The 17432-nt window shown below is 41.1% G+C and overlaps 1 protein-coding gene across 1 annotated transcript in view; it reads right to left on the bottom strand.

Moving 5' to 3' along the window:
• Positions 1-5817, bottom strand: part of LOC132858777 (sialic acid-binding Ig-like lectin 5) — an 8281-nt gene extending 2464 nt beyond the window's left edge. The window contains exons 1-8 of the mRNA XM_060889235.1: positions 5634-5817; positions 5183-5454; positions 4927-5048; positions 4749-4776; positions 4201-4477; positions 3738-4064; positions 3395-3652; positions 218-505 (exon numbers count right to left, since the gene is read on the bottom strand). Of these exons, the coding sequence (XP_060745218.1) occupies positions 218-505; positions 3395-3652; positions 3738-4064; positions 4201-4477; positions 4749-4776; positions 4927-5048; positions 5183-5454; positions 5634-5817 (1756 nt within the window). The remainder of the gene's footprint in view (positions 1-217; positions 506-3394; positions 3653-3737; positions 4065-4200; positions 4478-4748; positions 4777-4926; positions 5049-5182; positions 5455-5633) is intronic.
• Positions 5818-17432: the final 11615 nt, after the last annotated feature.

Raw genomic sequence — 17432 nt, 5'->3', positions numbered from 1 at the left:
GGTACTAAAGTGCTTTAAAGTCTCTTATCAGTAAATACATTAACACTGGTTCAGTAGGTTACAGACTTATATGTAGATGATACCATCAACCATCAATATATGCAAAACAAACAGTGAAATATATTATATATAATAAATCTGTGTAAATGCTGCTATGAAAGAGATTAAACATTAAAGGTGTGAATGTTTAAAGGAGAGATGTTTTGGTGTCTGTAACCTTTATTAGAGTGATGAGGAACTTTCTTTATATAGAAGAGCTGTGTGTCGGTGCCCAGGTTATTGGAGCCAACACACTGCAGAGTGAGCATGTCTGTAAATGACTGATGAACGGAGATGGAGCTTCTTAAGGTTGTGTTGTTCACAGACTCTTCCCTCATGATTGAAGATGTTTGATCAGAGAGACTCCACTGCAGTTTAGGAGATGGATTTCCACGAACCTCACAGGAACACATGATCAAATCCTGAGTGCTGTTACAGCTGGAGGATGGAGAGACCTTGGGAGCATCTGAGAGAGAGAGAGAGAGAGAGAGAGAGAGAGAGAGAGAGACTTTAGAATTCCAATGATAATGTCAGGACTCAGCCTGGACTTTGGCCATGTGTTTTTTGTTTACGTTTTGTGTTCACGTGTCTGCCCCGCCCTTGTCTCTTCCTGCCCGCTTCTGCACACCTGTTCCTCATGTTTCTGATTGTCCTGTTTATTTAGTTGAGCCGCGTTGCCTTGAGCTGCACGGAATCCTCTGTTGTCTTTTGTCGTCGTCCTGTCTCAAGTCTGTGTCCATGTTTCGTGTTCCTTTGTTAATAAATCCCGTTTATTTTAGCTATGCTGCAATTGGGTCCGTTTTTATTCCCCTGCCCATGACAGATAATCAGCATTTGGTTCTTCCAGGTTTCTTAGAGAACCTTCTAGTCAAGTCAAGTCAAGTCAACTTTATTTATAGAGCACATTTAAAAACAACAGCTGTTGGCCAAAGTGCTGTACAGAATTTAAGCATATAATAAAATACAAAACAAGATACAAAATGCAAAAGTCAACATAGGACACAACAACAGATAATAGACTAAGGTTATACCAGTGAGCTTACCTATGATCATACGCAACAGTAAAAAGATAAGTTTTAAGAAGAGACTTAAAATCTGCGTATGTTGCTGCTGTTCTTATATAGGGTGGTACAGTAACTTGTTCCATAACTGTGGTGCAGCCACTGAAAAGGCGCGATCACCTTTCTATTTCAATCGAGTCCTAGGAACAGTCAACTGAAGTCTACCAGTTGCCCGAAGTTCCCTAGAGAAATTACATTGTAACAGAAGATCGGAGATATAGGATGGAGCCAATCCATGGAGACCCTTATAGACAAACAGCAGTGTCTTAAAATGAATACGGAATTTAACTGGAAGCCAGTGAAGAGAGATCATCACTGGTGAAATATGTTCCCTCTTCCTTGTTCCAGTTAACAATCGAGCAGCAGCATTTTGGACAAGTTGAAGATGAGACAATAGAGACTGTGAAACACCCAAGTACAGTACATTACAATAATCTAATCTGGATGACATAAAAGCATGTATTACAGTCTCCATGTCTTTTGATGTTAAGAATGACTTCATCTTTGCAATATTCTTTAGCTGATAAAAACAACTTCTAACCACAGCATTGAACTGTTTATCAAAAGTCAAGGCAGAATCAAAAGTAATGCCTAAGTTTCTGGCATGTGAATGATGATTATTAGATAGAGGTCCCAGTTTATTAGCCACTACCTCCGTAGGAGCAGGGGAGCCAAAGATTAAGACCTCAGTCTTAGACTCATTTAACTGAAGGAAGTTGGCAGACATCCACTCTTTGACCTCTCTCAGACAATCAGACAATTCTACCCTTCTTCTGTCACTGCAGGTAAAATCCCAGACACACAGTAAAGTGTTCTTCTGAAACATCTTTCATTATTTAATACGATTAAAACTAACCAGAACTCTGATTATATATATATATATATATATATATATATATAAAAAATAACACATCTGAATGGTGTAATAGAAACACCTTCAACCCCAAGACTGAAGATATGAACTCCTGATGATGTCACAGCCATCTGTGAAGTCAGGACAATAAAAATTATCCATATTCCCTGGGTGGGAGGGGCAGAGTCTCTCTCCCTGTCAATCACATTGACATTAGCCAATCATGGCTGTCTGTGAGCTGATGCATGCAGAATAGGACAGATTAGTGCTTTCCTCAGTTGTGATGCTCCATCAGCAGCAGTTTGAAGAGATGCTGAGATTAGCTTCATGTGTCTCAGAGAATGCACACGCTTACCAAACCCTCCATGGATAAATACACACAAGACTGCCTACATCAATCTTCTACAGGTCTCCCCCTTTTCTAGAGCAGACCCAGCTCTTATGTGCCTGGATCCTCATCACCGAGAGCATCTGATACTCCTTTTCCACCAAAAAGAACCAGGTGCTGGTTCAGAGCTAATGCTGGTACTGGTTCAAAGTTGGTTCCACTGGCAAATCTTCTAAGAACTGGTTTGCCTTTCCATCAGTTAGAGAGCATCACAGAGCCAAGCCTGACATCACTGTATACGTGTCACTTTACACAGCAATGTTAGCGCAGCAGCGGCAAACAAACACAACATCAACAATGGCGGATGTTGCTTTACTGTTAATGCTCATGGCTTTGTGAACCTACATTAACACCCAAACGCAAGGAATCCAACGTGTACGTGCAGCTCCATGTAATCTGTATAAACGGAGGTTGTAATCGAGAAAGTATATAACATTATTTTATCATTAACACAGAAAAAAGTTAGCCTTAGCATGTAGCTACTTACTATCATGTGTGCTGATAATGTATCATATCACGGTAAAGTAAAAGTGTATTAAACATTAGTATACTTAAGGTACATTAACAAAGGCACTAACAGTAACCCTGCCCCCAGCCCCACCCACAGCCTCTGACACAAGCGGTTCTTAAGTCTAGACCAGCAACGTTTTGGTGCTACTTAAGAACCACTTTTCCTGGTTCAGAGCTGGTGCTTTGGCTGTCGAAAAAGAAAGAACTGGTTCTAAATTAGGCTCCAAACCAGCACTCAAACTGCCTCGGTGGAAAAGAGGCATGAGAGCATCATGCTGTCCACTAAGGCTCATACAGTGACCTGTCTGATGTGAATGTAAGGCTGTGTGATTGATTATATGGGACCTGAATGACTCGACACTGAGCCCATGATACTCAATAAATACTCAGTTAATGGCTCAATGTAAACTTTCTCATGTGTTCTCATTCTTCACCTGTTCTTGAACAACTGCACAACAAAACTAAAAAGAAGCCATCAGCTTGTCTTAAGTTAAAGGTTCTCAAAAATGATGAACTCCATAAATATGAGAAGCAGATACTCACACTGAACATCCAGGAACACAGATGTGTTCTGATCTCCGTGCTGGTTTTGAGCTCTACAGTAATATAAACCACTGTGTGTAGAATCAGTCGTGTTGATGGTGAGATGGTCTCCGGTTCCTATCTGCTCTCCGTTCTCTCTGTACCAGGTGTAGTTCAGCACTGCTGGGTTTGCATCACTGCTGCAACTCAGAGACACTGAACTGCCCAAAAGTACTGAATCAGATGGAGACACTGATAGTGATGTGTCTCTAGGACCATCTGAAGGAGGAAGAACAGGATTTAGGAGACTCCATAAATCATTAAAAGTCTACTGAATGTGAATTGATTAAGATTAAACCCTTACACAGAACATGTAGAGTACGAGAGCTCTGTACTGATTTGTTATGGTTCTGGAGCTTGTAGGTGGCAGTGCAGTTTAAATCGTGTCCATGATGCAGGTGAGTAGCGTTGAAGTTCAGCTTTGAGGAGCTGAAGCTGGTGTTGTGCTTCTGCTCCTGTCTTCTCTCCCCAGGTAGGAAGCTCCATGTAAAAGTGGGAGGCTTTAAGAGACATGGAGCAGCTGGAGCAGAGCAAATGAGACTCAGTGAAGTTCCCTCCACCACCTCATTGTGGTCCTCCACCTCCCCCTGATCCTCCTTATACAGTGTTATTGAGGGGCTGATTGGAGATACTGAGATAAACACACAGTATCACATTAGAGATGAGTTTAAAATGTGTTCCAGGGCATCATTAGTGTAATTACACTATATTACACCACACTGTATAAGTTACACTATATACACACCACACACAGCTGCAGATCTCACCTTGAACTCTTACTGATACTGATGGAGAATTATATGTGTATTTCAGTTTTCCTAAAGCCTCTAATCTAAAGTAATATGTTCCAATGTCACTCTGTCTGATATCATAGAAGAAGGTGGTGCAGTTCTTCATGAGGAGATCTCCTATAATTTCACCTTCAATCTTGTTCTCTGTATTTACTTTAGAGTTAAAGACTTTGTTATTTTGAACATCAATGCCATCTTTTAACCAGATTCCTGTAAGATCTCCCTGGAGGTCTGCATCATATCGTTCTTCAATCTGAAAACTGCAGGGTATTAGAACACAGAGTCTACACAGAGCTTCTACAGTCTCTGGTAGACTGATGGAGAATTCTCTACACAAAACAGCTGAAAACACACAATAACACACAGACAAACACACACACAATAACACAAACACTACCATTACAAAAGTGAGAATAAATATTTAGTCTAAACTACAGCTGTGTTGCAGAATCACACCAAATCCAGTCTGAGTTTAACACACTAATGTTATCAGGTCACACATTAAATATAAATTTTACACAAACCTTGAAACAAAAAACAAACAATGACGAGTTTCATCTCTGTGTTCAGGAAAGATCACCTGCAGAAGAGACTAGCACACACACACACACACACACACACACACACAGAAATGTTCATGATGTTATAATCAGATCTACACCAGGTTACGTATGTGAAGGGAATGAGATTCTGGTATGTAACCTGGTGTAGTTCCCTTTGAAGGGAACTTGATGCTGTGTCAAGGCTGATGCCATGGGAATGTCAATACCCACACTGAAACACACCGGTCGATGACTGTGCCAGAGGCCGTGAGAGAGCACAAGCTAGGAACAGAACATTGATAGCCAAAAAAGAGGGCATAGAACCTGATAAAGGTGTGCGGTGAGGAATAGCCCACTGCAGCACAAGTTTCACAAAGGGGAATACCCCTGGCCAGGGCACTGGGAAAAGGACTTACGCCACAAGTTTTCCACCAAGTCTCATGGGGCGGAGGACTGGAAACCTTGGGGACCTCTCCTGCCCTGGGGTACAGGATAGCCTTGGACATGCCAGGGGCAAATTCTATGCAGGCCTGGGTGACTGAAAGGGCCTGAATATCTCCCACTCTTTTTTGGGAGGCCATGGCTAAGAGCTGTAACTTCTCAGAGGCTGACTCCATGGGCTCAAAGGGATCTTCCAGCAGCTTCTCCAAGACCACAGAGAGGTCCCAGGAAGGACAGAAGGCATGGTCTGCAGGAAGGAATCAGCAGCCTAGCACTGTGCAGAAAACAGGAGACCAGGGGGTGTCCTAAAGAAACCCAGAGGACTGGTTCATGTTTTACAGCAATGATGACCACGTGCACCTTTTAAGTAGAGAGGGACAGGCCCCAAGAAATGTGAGATTGCAGAAACTCCAGCTTTGTACCCACCAGGCAGTGAACTGGGTCGAGGTAGTGTTGATTGCACCAGAGGCGAAAAAGACTCCACTTCAGATGAGAGGTCCCCTTCAGGGGCCAGATCCAGAGCTTCCACATCTCTGAGCAGGGGTGTAAGATTGCCCCTGTACCTGAGAGAGGAGATCTTTCCTGACGGTGATCTCCCATGGAGTGCCATCTAGGAGGGAGGCTAGGTCTGCGAACCAAACTGGAGCAGGCCTACAAGGAGCCAATAGAAGACAGTGGCCTCAATTGTGGCACACTTTGCCTAGGGCAGCTACCAGTTGAAAGGGATGCAGGCAGTGCCTTAGCGACATCTGTACCCAGAGGGCCTGGATGAGAGAGGAAATAATATAGTTGACACTGGGTCGACTCGTTGGAGAAAATCAAGAAAATCAAATACCAAATGCACTCCATCAGCTGCCACTCCCTGGGCCTCAGCACCTGCTGTGACTGGAAGTCTGCATCCTGATTTACATGCTCTGGGATGAAAATCGCTCTTAGCAAAAGAAACCTGGTCATTGCCTAGAGCAGAATCTGCTGCACCAGCCTGATGATTGATATAGGAAACCATTGCAGTGCTGTCTGTGTGCACTAGCTCTGGGATAACATTGGCTGCTGCCACCATGAGGCCATACACTCTCTGCGTAAGTATGTCAGAGAGGCTTTGGCCTAGCTGAATAGCTTTCACTGCTGAAAAGATGGAAGCCACCTGAGTGGGAGACAAATGTGCCTGAATTTCAAACTACCCCCAGAAATTCTCTAAGAAGGAGAAAGCTCACACTTCTCTGGATTCAACCTGATGTTCTATATTTTATCTGTATAATTCCTGTAATTATTTCTTACAAAGGGTGAACACATTGTCAGCATTTGAAAATATACTTGTTCAAAAAGCATTATGATATCAATAATTTTATTTGTTTTTCTGAACACCCACTTATATCTGTTTAACCCATTGACATATCCAGCCCTACTAGCCTGGTTACTGCTAATTGTTTACGTCCTCTGACACCAATTATCTTTGTTGTACTTGCCCTAAAACACCATGTTGCTTTTGTGTCTGCCTTTGCATACAGGTGAGGACATTGGAATTGGAGCTGGAGGATGTGGAGAAGCAGATCTGTGACCTACAGATGAAGCAGGCCCAACTGCTGGAGTGAAAAGCTGTGCTGGAATCCTCCCGGATGGACTGCCCCAGGTAAATTCATGGTGTAAAGCTAACACTCCCTCCACCTCAACTCTATGTGTTTCTCTGCCCGTGCCCAGCACACCCAGGAAGCAGCCAGGCCGGGTGTTGTTTACGCCAGGAATGGGGTACCACGCACCCTTGGTGCAGTAGAAGTCGTTACCTGGCCCTGGGCAAGGACCTCTCCCTCTCCACCACCACCCATCTTTGAGATATCTACCGAGAACTGCTTCGCCCCCCATTTCGCAACACAGTGATCATCAGAGATTCCATCGTCCCTCGAGTTCATGCTACTGTGGCTAAAGGTATGGTGTGTACTTTCTGTTATCCTGGTGCTTGTGTTCTTGATGTTACTGCATAGGTACCTGGGATTCTGAGCAAGAACATCTGAGCTGTTGTCCTTCCTGCCGGCCTACTGTTCAACTCATCGAATTTTTACAATTGAACATATACAGTAGCTTTTCCTATAGAAAAGTGTCTGTTCCCCGAGTTGTGAGATCAAATTGTAAATTCACTAAAAGCTCTCTAAATAATATTATCACAATTAAACCATAAAAATGTTAAAGAAACAAACAAAAACAGTTCTTAAAGTTTGGGCTTCTGAACATTAGACCCCTTACACCTAAAACACTTATTGTAAATGAAATGATCTCAAAAAATAGCCTTACTGCACTCTGCCTTACTGAAACTTGGCTTAAACCAAATGATAACATCAGTCTAAATGAGTCTAGGTTTAATAATATAACACAGAATAGATGTCACTGATATAGATATCATACCTCAAAGTGATGACATCACAGACCATTACCTCATACTGTACACAATACCTGTAGAACAGACTAACTGTGTCTCACCACATTATCGACTCGAAAGAACTATTATTCTGACCACTAAAGACAGATTCACAAATAACCTGCCTGATCTGTCTGGACTTCTTACTGTACCCTTAAACACAAACCATCTAGATGTAATGACTAATATCATAGGCGCTATATTCACTAGCACATTAGACACTGTTGCCCCCATCCGATTAAAGAAGGTACAAGCCAAATCACCTGCACCATGGTATAATAGTCATATTCACACCCTCAAGAGAGCAACCCGTAACCTCTGTTGGACATATCATTGTGGACGACGGCTCATAAGTTCAAACTCCACAGCAAAAATGAACTGCTGATTGTCTCAAGTGATTCATCCCCAGGTCAGGATCTTACAATATCCCTGCATAACGATCTGATCTCTCCTTTTGTCACTGCTCACAAACGTAACCATGGACAATAAACTGTTCTTTTCCTCACATCTTGCTAATGTTACAAGCTCATGTTGGTTTCTTCTCAACAACATCAGAAGGATTCAGCCATATTTATCAACACAGGCTGCTCAGGTGCTTTTGAGACTGGACTCTCCTATCAGGTCTACCTATGAACGCAATTCGTCCTCTGCAAATTATTCAAAATGCAGCGTTGCAATTTGTTTTCAACTTTGCTAGGTTCTCACACACTAGATCTTCTAGCACTTCTCGACAGGTCTGACCATCTCTCAGGGTACAAGGTTAGTATGCATCGAGACTCTTAGTCTATGACCTACTGAACCAGTATTAGTGTATTTATTAATACATATTTAAAAACACTTTTGTACTGGATGTGCAAACTTCTGCATACAACAGTATTCAAATTAAAATCTTAAAGTTTATAAGTTCCTAAGCTAGTTTACTTGAGTTCATAATCAGTGTGAACTCTTTGGAACTTTATGGAAAGCTTTGTATTAAACATGACTGAGTACAAAATTTATCTATGTTTCAGAACACCATTTTTCTAACAATATTGACCTAATATTCTTTTAGCAGAATTATTTTTGTGTTTGTTACATTCCGGAACAATCAGCAATCTGTATAAAAATAATAATTATATAAAAATGCCTTTAAGCAGCACTTCACTATAATTTCTGTCACTCATTACCTGAAAGACTGAATCATGACAAGTCTCATTGTTTAACACACACATGTGAAGAGACTAGCTAGCTGGATTTCAACCTTGCTAACCTTAACTAACAAGCCATTCCAGGGACATTATCTGATGAACATGGATCTGCCTAGTTTCCTTGTTAATAACATTGGAGAACAATTTCTTAAGGATAAAGAAAAATGAACACTCACTCGAATTATTAGCATGTTCAAAAACTTCTAATAATTAAACAAATTGAAACACAACCAAAAAGTCTGTCAATAACCACCATGTTGTGCCTCATTCAAGTTCAATAAAGGGAGAGGAATGGAGAGAGAGAGAGAGAGAGAGAGAGAGAGAGAGTTATATACACACATCTGGGCATGTAGAGCTGGATTGTAAACCAAACGCAGATCTTCAGTTGGGTTGAACGTCTGGTTTCCCACTGTAACCTTTTTAAATTTTAAAGCAATAATACAATTTTCCTCAAATAATATTTGTCATGTCAGTTTTCAGCAGATGGGCATAAGAGTTCATATTATTTATGTGTGTGTGTGAGACACATTAATTTGTGTTAGTGAAGAAATAAACTATACATTACAACAGAGAGTTTTCACAGATACAGTCACAGTCGGGCTCACTGTTAAATATCATTCACTAGAGAATTCACTAAAACGGTTTAATTTGATCACTAATTATATTAAAACTCATTAAAACACTCACACAACACATAAAACACAAGATATCATGTAGTACACAGCAAATAATACACAACACAACATTATCAATAAGGAAATCCATTTATAAAAAACAGAGAATGATTCTTACTTGAGGAGGATTGAGCTCTCAAGCTGAAGTGTTTTAAACAAGATGATTTCTGTATCTTCATGTATCTCACACACACACACACACACACACACAAACACACACACACACACACACTTCCTCTCTCATAAGAGAAATATGTGTACTTCTAGTTCCGAATTCCCACACATTTTATGACCCCAAATGTCCTTTATGAATTTTTTTTAAGTCTTTATGACCTCAAGAAGAAGAAGAAGAAGAAGAAGAAGAAGAAGAAGAAGAAGAAGCTTTAATTATTGCCACACCTTCTTTACAGCAGAGTTAATTTGCATATCCCAGCTTTTTAGGTTGGCGTCAGAACACAGGGGCAGCTATGGTGCAGCACCCCAGGAGCAGGGAAGGTTAAGGGCATTGTTCAGAGAGCCAACAGTGTCAGCTGCTATCATGTCCAGCTTCAAACAATGCATAAGGAATAAAAGACAATTTGGTATGTTTTTATAGACAATCCGTACTGGGCTGGTGTGATACGGCCTGATGTGGAGCAGAGGACCTGGTTTATACTTTATACATGGCTTTGTGTGTTATTGTGTTTATGCACAGAAATAAAGCTCTGTTTCTCTTAAACCGTTTCACTGTCATTGGGATTGTGCTCATGAGCTGTGCATCAAAACAAAAACTCTGACCTCATTATAAAAATAATTTATTATTTTAAACAATTCAGAATGCTGGTGTACAAAACAGACCTTTCTGTTGGTTTGACGGATACTGTACATGAGAGCTTTTTAAAATTCTAACTGACCTTAGACAGATATTACTTAATAATAGTGTAAAATATGCAATTAATACATAAGCCTAGTTTGTTTGGCACATGGACAGTAGTTAAACAGGGAAGTTTGTCCAAGTTTATTGCTGAACACTGCTTCTGCATTGCGTTAGAATAGTGAATGGACATAAAACAGCACATTTACTGTTCATTTAAATGAACTTTTGTAACTTTTGTCTCCTAGTAACAAACACACAAAATACATCTGATGAGCTTTGTTGCTTCTGCAGAAGTAAAAGATTTAAACACAATTAAAAGGAACTTGAACTGAGAAGACACTCCATTTTGCAATGCTACGATGTATCCTGTGGATGAAATTTGACTGGAGCCAAATTCATCCTAAAACAGGAGGAGAAACGCTGATCCTAATTATGGAACAACAATTTAGAGAAGTCTCTTTTTCTCTTGCCTTCTCCCCGACTCTGATCTCCCCATTGTAGATTTGGGAGCTCACGTGGCGATTTCTCCAGACCTGAAAGAGAGTATTTTGCTGTTGGCATCAGGCTCAGAGAAGCTTGATGTAAGTGAGGAGGGACTTATTTTTCTGATCTGCCACCACAATTAGTGACATTCAAGGAGCTCCTTGAGGTGGTAATGCTCACTTGTTGCTAAATTATATTTAAATTGGCCTGTTGCACGTTCTATGTTAGATGACAGCTTTCTGACTTCAGGCCACATACCACCTCCATACTGAGGTGTCAAGGTCCTGGGACAACCCTTTTCAGCCTGTCTCCTTTCCCCGGCCAATTGTAGGACAATTTATCCATTGTAGGACTCAAAAATCATGGCTTTGCTACCATGCCCAGGGTTAAAGAGATGTGTACTGAATTACCTAAATGGCTCATTCTAGCTCAGTTGAAGGCTATGGCGGCCAGTCTTTGAGATGTTCTGCTTGCCCATGTGAGGTCTCTAGGCCTCAGGTTAAACCCAGAAAAGTGTGTGCTTTCTCCTTCTCAGAGAACCACCTTTCTGGGGGTAGTTTGGGACTCCACCACGATGCGGGCACATGTGTCTCCCGCTCAGGGGGCTTCCAACTTATCAGCAGTGAAAGCTCTGTGATAAAGTTTCCATCTTTATCACAGAGTGAAGACTGTACCATCATCTCCATTACAGAGTGAAAACTGCACCTTCTTCTCCATCACAGAGTGAAGACTGTACCATCATCTCCATCACAGAGTGAAAACTGCACCTTCTTCTCTATCACAGAGTCACTCAACACTCACAGCTGCTCCGATTTAAATCACCTGTGTTGTCTCAGATTTAATAATTTAAAGGTCAGAGATGCTGTGCACTTTAGCATAGGCTAGCATTAGCATTAGCAACCATGCTAACTTAATGATACTTCTGGTTCATTGTAATTAAGCCAAATGCACTAAACCAAAATGTATTTACACGTCACCTCATTTATTAAAATACATTTGTATAGTTTTAAAACATACTATACAGTAATTAGTAGGAGAGCGAACTAGCTGAAGTAATTATACTGATGTACATGTCCTTTAGTGACACGTTTTCAGATTGCGTAGGAAACCCTTCCGCCCTCCCACTAAAGGATGTGTCCTAGTTTGCACGGGTTAGTGTTGAAAACACAAGATCAACTATCAGAGTTGGTCTTACCTTGAATGCAGGTGTCCTACGAAGACCCTCAGTCTTCTAACAAAGGATCCTCTTCAAGTTCTTCTACCTAATCTATTGATTGAATCTTTAGATGAAGGAGTCAGACTTAGACCTATTTGTCTTTACAGGGTCCTCACAATGGGAGGCCTTGTTTTTATTAAAAGTAGTGTAATACAGATACATGTGTGTAATATATGTAAAGTAAAATAAAAGGAAATTACAAATAAAAATCTTCTTCAAATAATCAAACAGTATTAGAATAAGTAAAAGTAAATAAAATGCAAAGATTATAACAAACCAAGAAACACTCTCCAAGTGTAAGCTTGCATTTGTTCTATGATGCACACAGAGTATAATATGCACTAAGGCTGTTGCAAGTTGGATTTGGCCCCCTTGGCCTTTTTCGACAGCCAAAATCTCGTCCCCCAAACAATTCTCGTCTGCAACCCTCTGAGTGCTACTCATGTTTTTTCCTTATCTTCAACGTTAACAATTCTACATATGGTTATATGGTTGCAGTTAACTCCCTGCAACTGCCAGGCTGTGATTATATATGACTGAAACTTTCTCTCGCCGTCGAATTCGACAGAGAGCGTTGAAACACTTTGCATGCAGATTTCACCCGCGAATGCACAGTGGGCTTTTAAGATTTCACTACAAGAAAGATAATCATCTAAGTTTACAGTCAAAATAAGCAATATTAATCTTACCAATTCTATTATAGGAGAATACATGAACATAAGAAAAAGAAAAGCAATTCAGAGTTCTCCTGAACTTCTGAAAATAAAACATAAACATAATGCATTATAATCTTCCTTTCTTTTGGAATCTTCTTCCAGCTGTCTACAGTAGGTACAGTGTCTGATCCCTCATTGTCTTCTAGTCAGTCATATTCAAATCTTTCAGCTCTTCAACCTTTTGTATTTTTACATCAATTTTCCTTCGTTTATTTACCTTACGTTTCTCTTTTCTTTCCCTATTTTTCCTTCTCTTTGTACTATCTATTCCTGTCTGTCTTCTGATGGATAAGTTAATAATTGTTTGTGGTGTATCTTTACATTTATTTAGGTTTATTGGCTAAGAACCAGTATTAGAGTATAGGAAGATTCCTGTAAAGCCATCCTGTACCTGCCAGGGTCTCACAACACAGCTGAATTTTAAAGCAATTTTGCAATTTTATGAATTGCATAATTATGCAAATGCAATTTTATGAATTGCATAATTATGCAGAATTACAATAACATATTTGTAAGAATGTTAATAAAACAAACTTAACTTTTACAACATCTACTCTGCAATATATATAAAAACAGCTCAATCTAATCATGATTTTAAAGTTTATTCTCATACCTGCTTTGTTACAATTATTTTGTGATTAGTATTATGGGATGTTCACTGTGATAACACGCGAAATTAAGAGAAACTCTGCCCATGAAAAGAGCACGTGTCATGAATGATGCAGATCTCAGCCAATCAGAGCGCTAATTTTAGCACTCCAGCAGCAGCCAATCAGGAGACTCAAAATTTAATGCTGGCGTTAAGCGGATTCAATAGTCACTGCTGCGTGAGTCACTCAGACTTGCTCATTGGGTATTAATACATACACATTGTGAACTAAATATATCTAATATTAATCCTTTGTATTCTATTAATCTTTCTTATTCTTTATATTAACCTTTTGTTCTATGTTTATGTTCTGTAAAGCTGCTTTGAGACAATGTCAATTGTAAAAGAGCGCTATACCTGAATTGAAATTGAATTGAATCAATACCGAGAGCGGGGGGGGCACGGTGGCTTAGCACATTCGCCTCACACCTCCAGGGTCGGGGTTCGATTCCCGCCTCCACCTTGTGTGTGTGGAGTTTGCATGTTCTCCCCGTGCCTCGGGGGTTTCCTCCGGGTACTCCAGTTTCCTCCCCCAGTCCAAAGACATGCATGGTAGGTTGATTGGCATCTCTGGAAAATTGTCCCTAGTGTGTGATTGTGTGAGTGAATGAGTGTGTGTGTGTGTGTGCGCCCTGCGATGGGTTGGCACTCTGTCCAGGCTCCCCGTGACCCGAGGTAGTTCGGATAAGCGGTAGAAGATGAATGAATGAATGAATACCGAGAGCAGACTATAGCGGGCACTATACCGAATTCCAGGTTAACACTGTGTTAAGCCACTCTCAGGGTGTTGTGGGGTCCTGTCCTCATAATCCCAATTGTCCCCATAATGTTGGTATGTAAACAGGTCAAAAGTCCTCGTAAACCATAAAAACCAACACACACTCATTGCTGCAGTACTCACCTCGAACTCTTACTGATACTAATGTTGTATAAGTGTTTTTTTAGACTTTCCGTAGCCTCTAATCTAAAGTAATATGTTGCTCTGTCACTCTCACTGATGTTGTAGAAGATGGTGGTGCAGTTCTTCATGCGGAGATCTATAATTTTACCTTTAATCTTATTCTCTGTAGTTACTTTAAAGACTTTGTTTTTGACAACATTAATGACAACTTTTAACCAGATTCCTGTAGGATCTCTCTGGAGGTCTGCATCATATCGTTGTTCAATCTGAAAACTGCAGGGTATGAGAACACAGAGTCCTCTCAGAGCTTCTACACTCTCTGGTAGAGTGATGGAGAATTCTCTACAAAAACAGCTGCAAACAAACAATAACACACACACATGTGCACACATAATAACACACACACACAGCCATACACACAGACATGCACACACATACAGACACACACACAGACACACTCACAGACACACACACATGAATGCACACATGAATTCAATAAATTAAACAGATAAAGATTTTAAAAGAAAAAGCCTTAAACTTAACAGAGTTTGAGTTGAACCTTTTTAGCAGTTAAATTTCACTGACAGAATGAAATTTCAGCTTTAGAGGTACGGATCCAGACACTAGAGAGGATTAGTGATAGTGAGAGTAGTGATAGTTAGAGAAGTTTCTGTAGGGGAAAATCTGGATGTCTTAGGCAAAGTAAGTAACCCTCCAACTCTGGCATTAGAGCCCTCACAGTGGGGCAAATGGGTGAAGACTTAGCTGCATAGTAACAATAGTAACACACAGGAGCTTAATTTCTCTCTGCCTTACATCTCTAACAGGTTTACTCTCCTCAGTGAAGCACTGCTGAGAAACAGCTCTGGTTATAGGAGACTCCATCTTAATGTCACAATGGCCAAATTCTCTTCAGACATGACTGCCATCTACAACAAAAAGGTGGAAGCTTCTGAAAGGTCCTCGTAAGCTCCACAACATCATCTCTTCACTTCTCAAACCCCAGGATACACCTGCTCCATCCTCCCTGACTACTAAAGACTTTTCTACCTTTTATAAAGGGAACATCAAGAAATTCTGCCAGACCCTATGCCTACAGTACACAGTCAGGATTCCCCTGCTCCTACATTACCACATTTTTCAACCGTAGCAGCAGAAGAAAGAAGAGAAGAGATGAGATGACTGGAAGTCATCCAGTCTTGCAACCCCACCACCTGCCCACTGGACCCAAATGCCTCCATTATACAACAGACCATCTCATAATACGTTTTGCCCTTCATCACCACAATCGTCAATAGATCCCTAACATCTGGTCATGTACTAATTACCTTAAATGGAGCTTATTCCCATCCTGAAGAATCCTGCTCTGGATCCATCAGACATCAGTACAACTACAGACCAGTATCACTTCTCTCTTTTCTTTCAAAGATTCTTGAATACATTGTCTTTAATCAACTGTCTGTCTAACTCTCTCAGAACAACCTCCAAAATCCAAACATGGCTTTACAGCAGCACATTCCACAGAGACAGCAGTTTTGGATGTCTCTGAGAAACTACATGCTGCTAGATCAGCCAAGTTTCATCTGTCCTCATCCTCCTCGACTTTATGGCAGCATTTGATTTGGCTGACAAGAAGATGCTCTTGTCCCCCCTCAGGAGACTTGGAATTCGTGAATCAGCATTACATTTACAGCATTTGGCAGATGCCCTTATCCAGAGCGACGTACATAAGTGCTTAAATCTCTAGCATTGGATACATTAATGCTGGCTCACTAGGTTAAGATACCATGAGTATAAAAGATTTGTTCAAAGTTACAATGAAAAAGTGTCAAAGGTTGTGTTTTTTTTTTTTAAATGCAAGATAGGGAAAGAAGTGTTAGTTGAAGTGTTTCCTGAATAAGTAGGTCTTCAACCGCCGCTTAAAAATAGCCAATGACTCAGCTGTCCGGACCTCTAGGGGAAGTTCATTCCACCACCTTGGTGCCAGAACAGAAAAGAGTCTTGTAGTATACTTACCTCTTACCGTGAGAGATGGTGGAACCATTTGAGCAGTGCTGTAGATCTGAGGGTGTGAGGTGCAGTGTGAGGAGTGATGAGGGCTTTTAGGTAAGAGGAAGCTGGTCCATTTTTGGCTTTGTAGGCCAGCATCAGTGTTTTGAATCTGATGTGTGCAGCTACTGGAAGCCAGTGGAGGGATCGCAGCAGCGGGGTGGTGTGGAGAACTTTGGCAGGTTGAAAACAAGCCAGGCAGCTGCATTTTGGATCATTTGCAGAGGACGGATTGCGTTCATATGTAGACCTGCCAGCAGTGAATTGCAGTAATCCAGTCTAGAAATGACAAGAGACTGAACAAGTACCTGAGCAGCCTGTGTGGACAGAAATGGCTGAATCCTTCTAAAGTTGTAGAGAAGAAACCGACATGAGTGAGTCACATTAGCAACATGAGAGTAAAAGGACAGTTGAGTGTCCATGGTTACCCCAAGGTTGTGAGCTGTGGCTGAAGGGGAGATCAGATCGTTGTGCAAAGAAATAGCAAGATCATGACCTGGGGATGAATCACCTGGGATGAACAGCAGTTCAGTTTTGCTAGGATTGAGCTTTAACTGATGAGCCGTCATCCATGATGATACTTCTGCCAGACATGTTGAGATCCGATCAGAAGCTGTGGTATCTGAGGGTGGGAAAGAGAAGATAAGTTGTGTATCATCAGCATAGCAGTGGTAAGAGAACTCATGTGAGGAAATAACTTCACCAAGAGAGTGAGTATACAGGGAGAAAAGAAGAGGACCAAGTACTGAGCCCTGTGGGACACCAGTGGAGAGTCTGCGTGGAGCAGATGTCACTCCCCTCCATGTTACCTGATATGAGCGTCCTTCCAGGTAGGAAGCAAACCATTCCCAAGCTGATCCACAAATCCCAAGACTCCTGAGGGTGGATAAGAGAGTCTTGTGGTTGACCGTATCAAACGCTGCTGAACGGTCAAGGAGGATGAGGACAGATGACAGTTTGGCTGATCAAGCAGCATTTAGTTTCTCAGAGACATCCAAAAGGGCTGTCTCTGTGGAATGAGCTGCTTTAAAGCCAGACTGTTGGGATCTTGGAAGTTGTTCTGTGAGAGATAGACAGACAGTTG

Source organism: Tachysurus vachellii, chromosome 16, assembly GCF_030014155.1.
Source record: "Tachysurus vachellii isolate PV-2020 chromosome 16, HZAU_Pvac_v1, whole genome shotgun sequence".
Classification (NCBI taxonomy): domain Eukaryota; kingdom Metazoa; phylum Chordata; class Actinopteri; order Siluriformes; family Bagridae; genus Tachysurus; species Tachysurus vachellii.
Note: the sequence above shows the minus strand (reverse complement) of the source record. Positions and strands in the feature narration are given on the sequence as shown.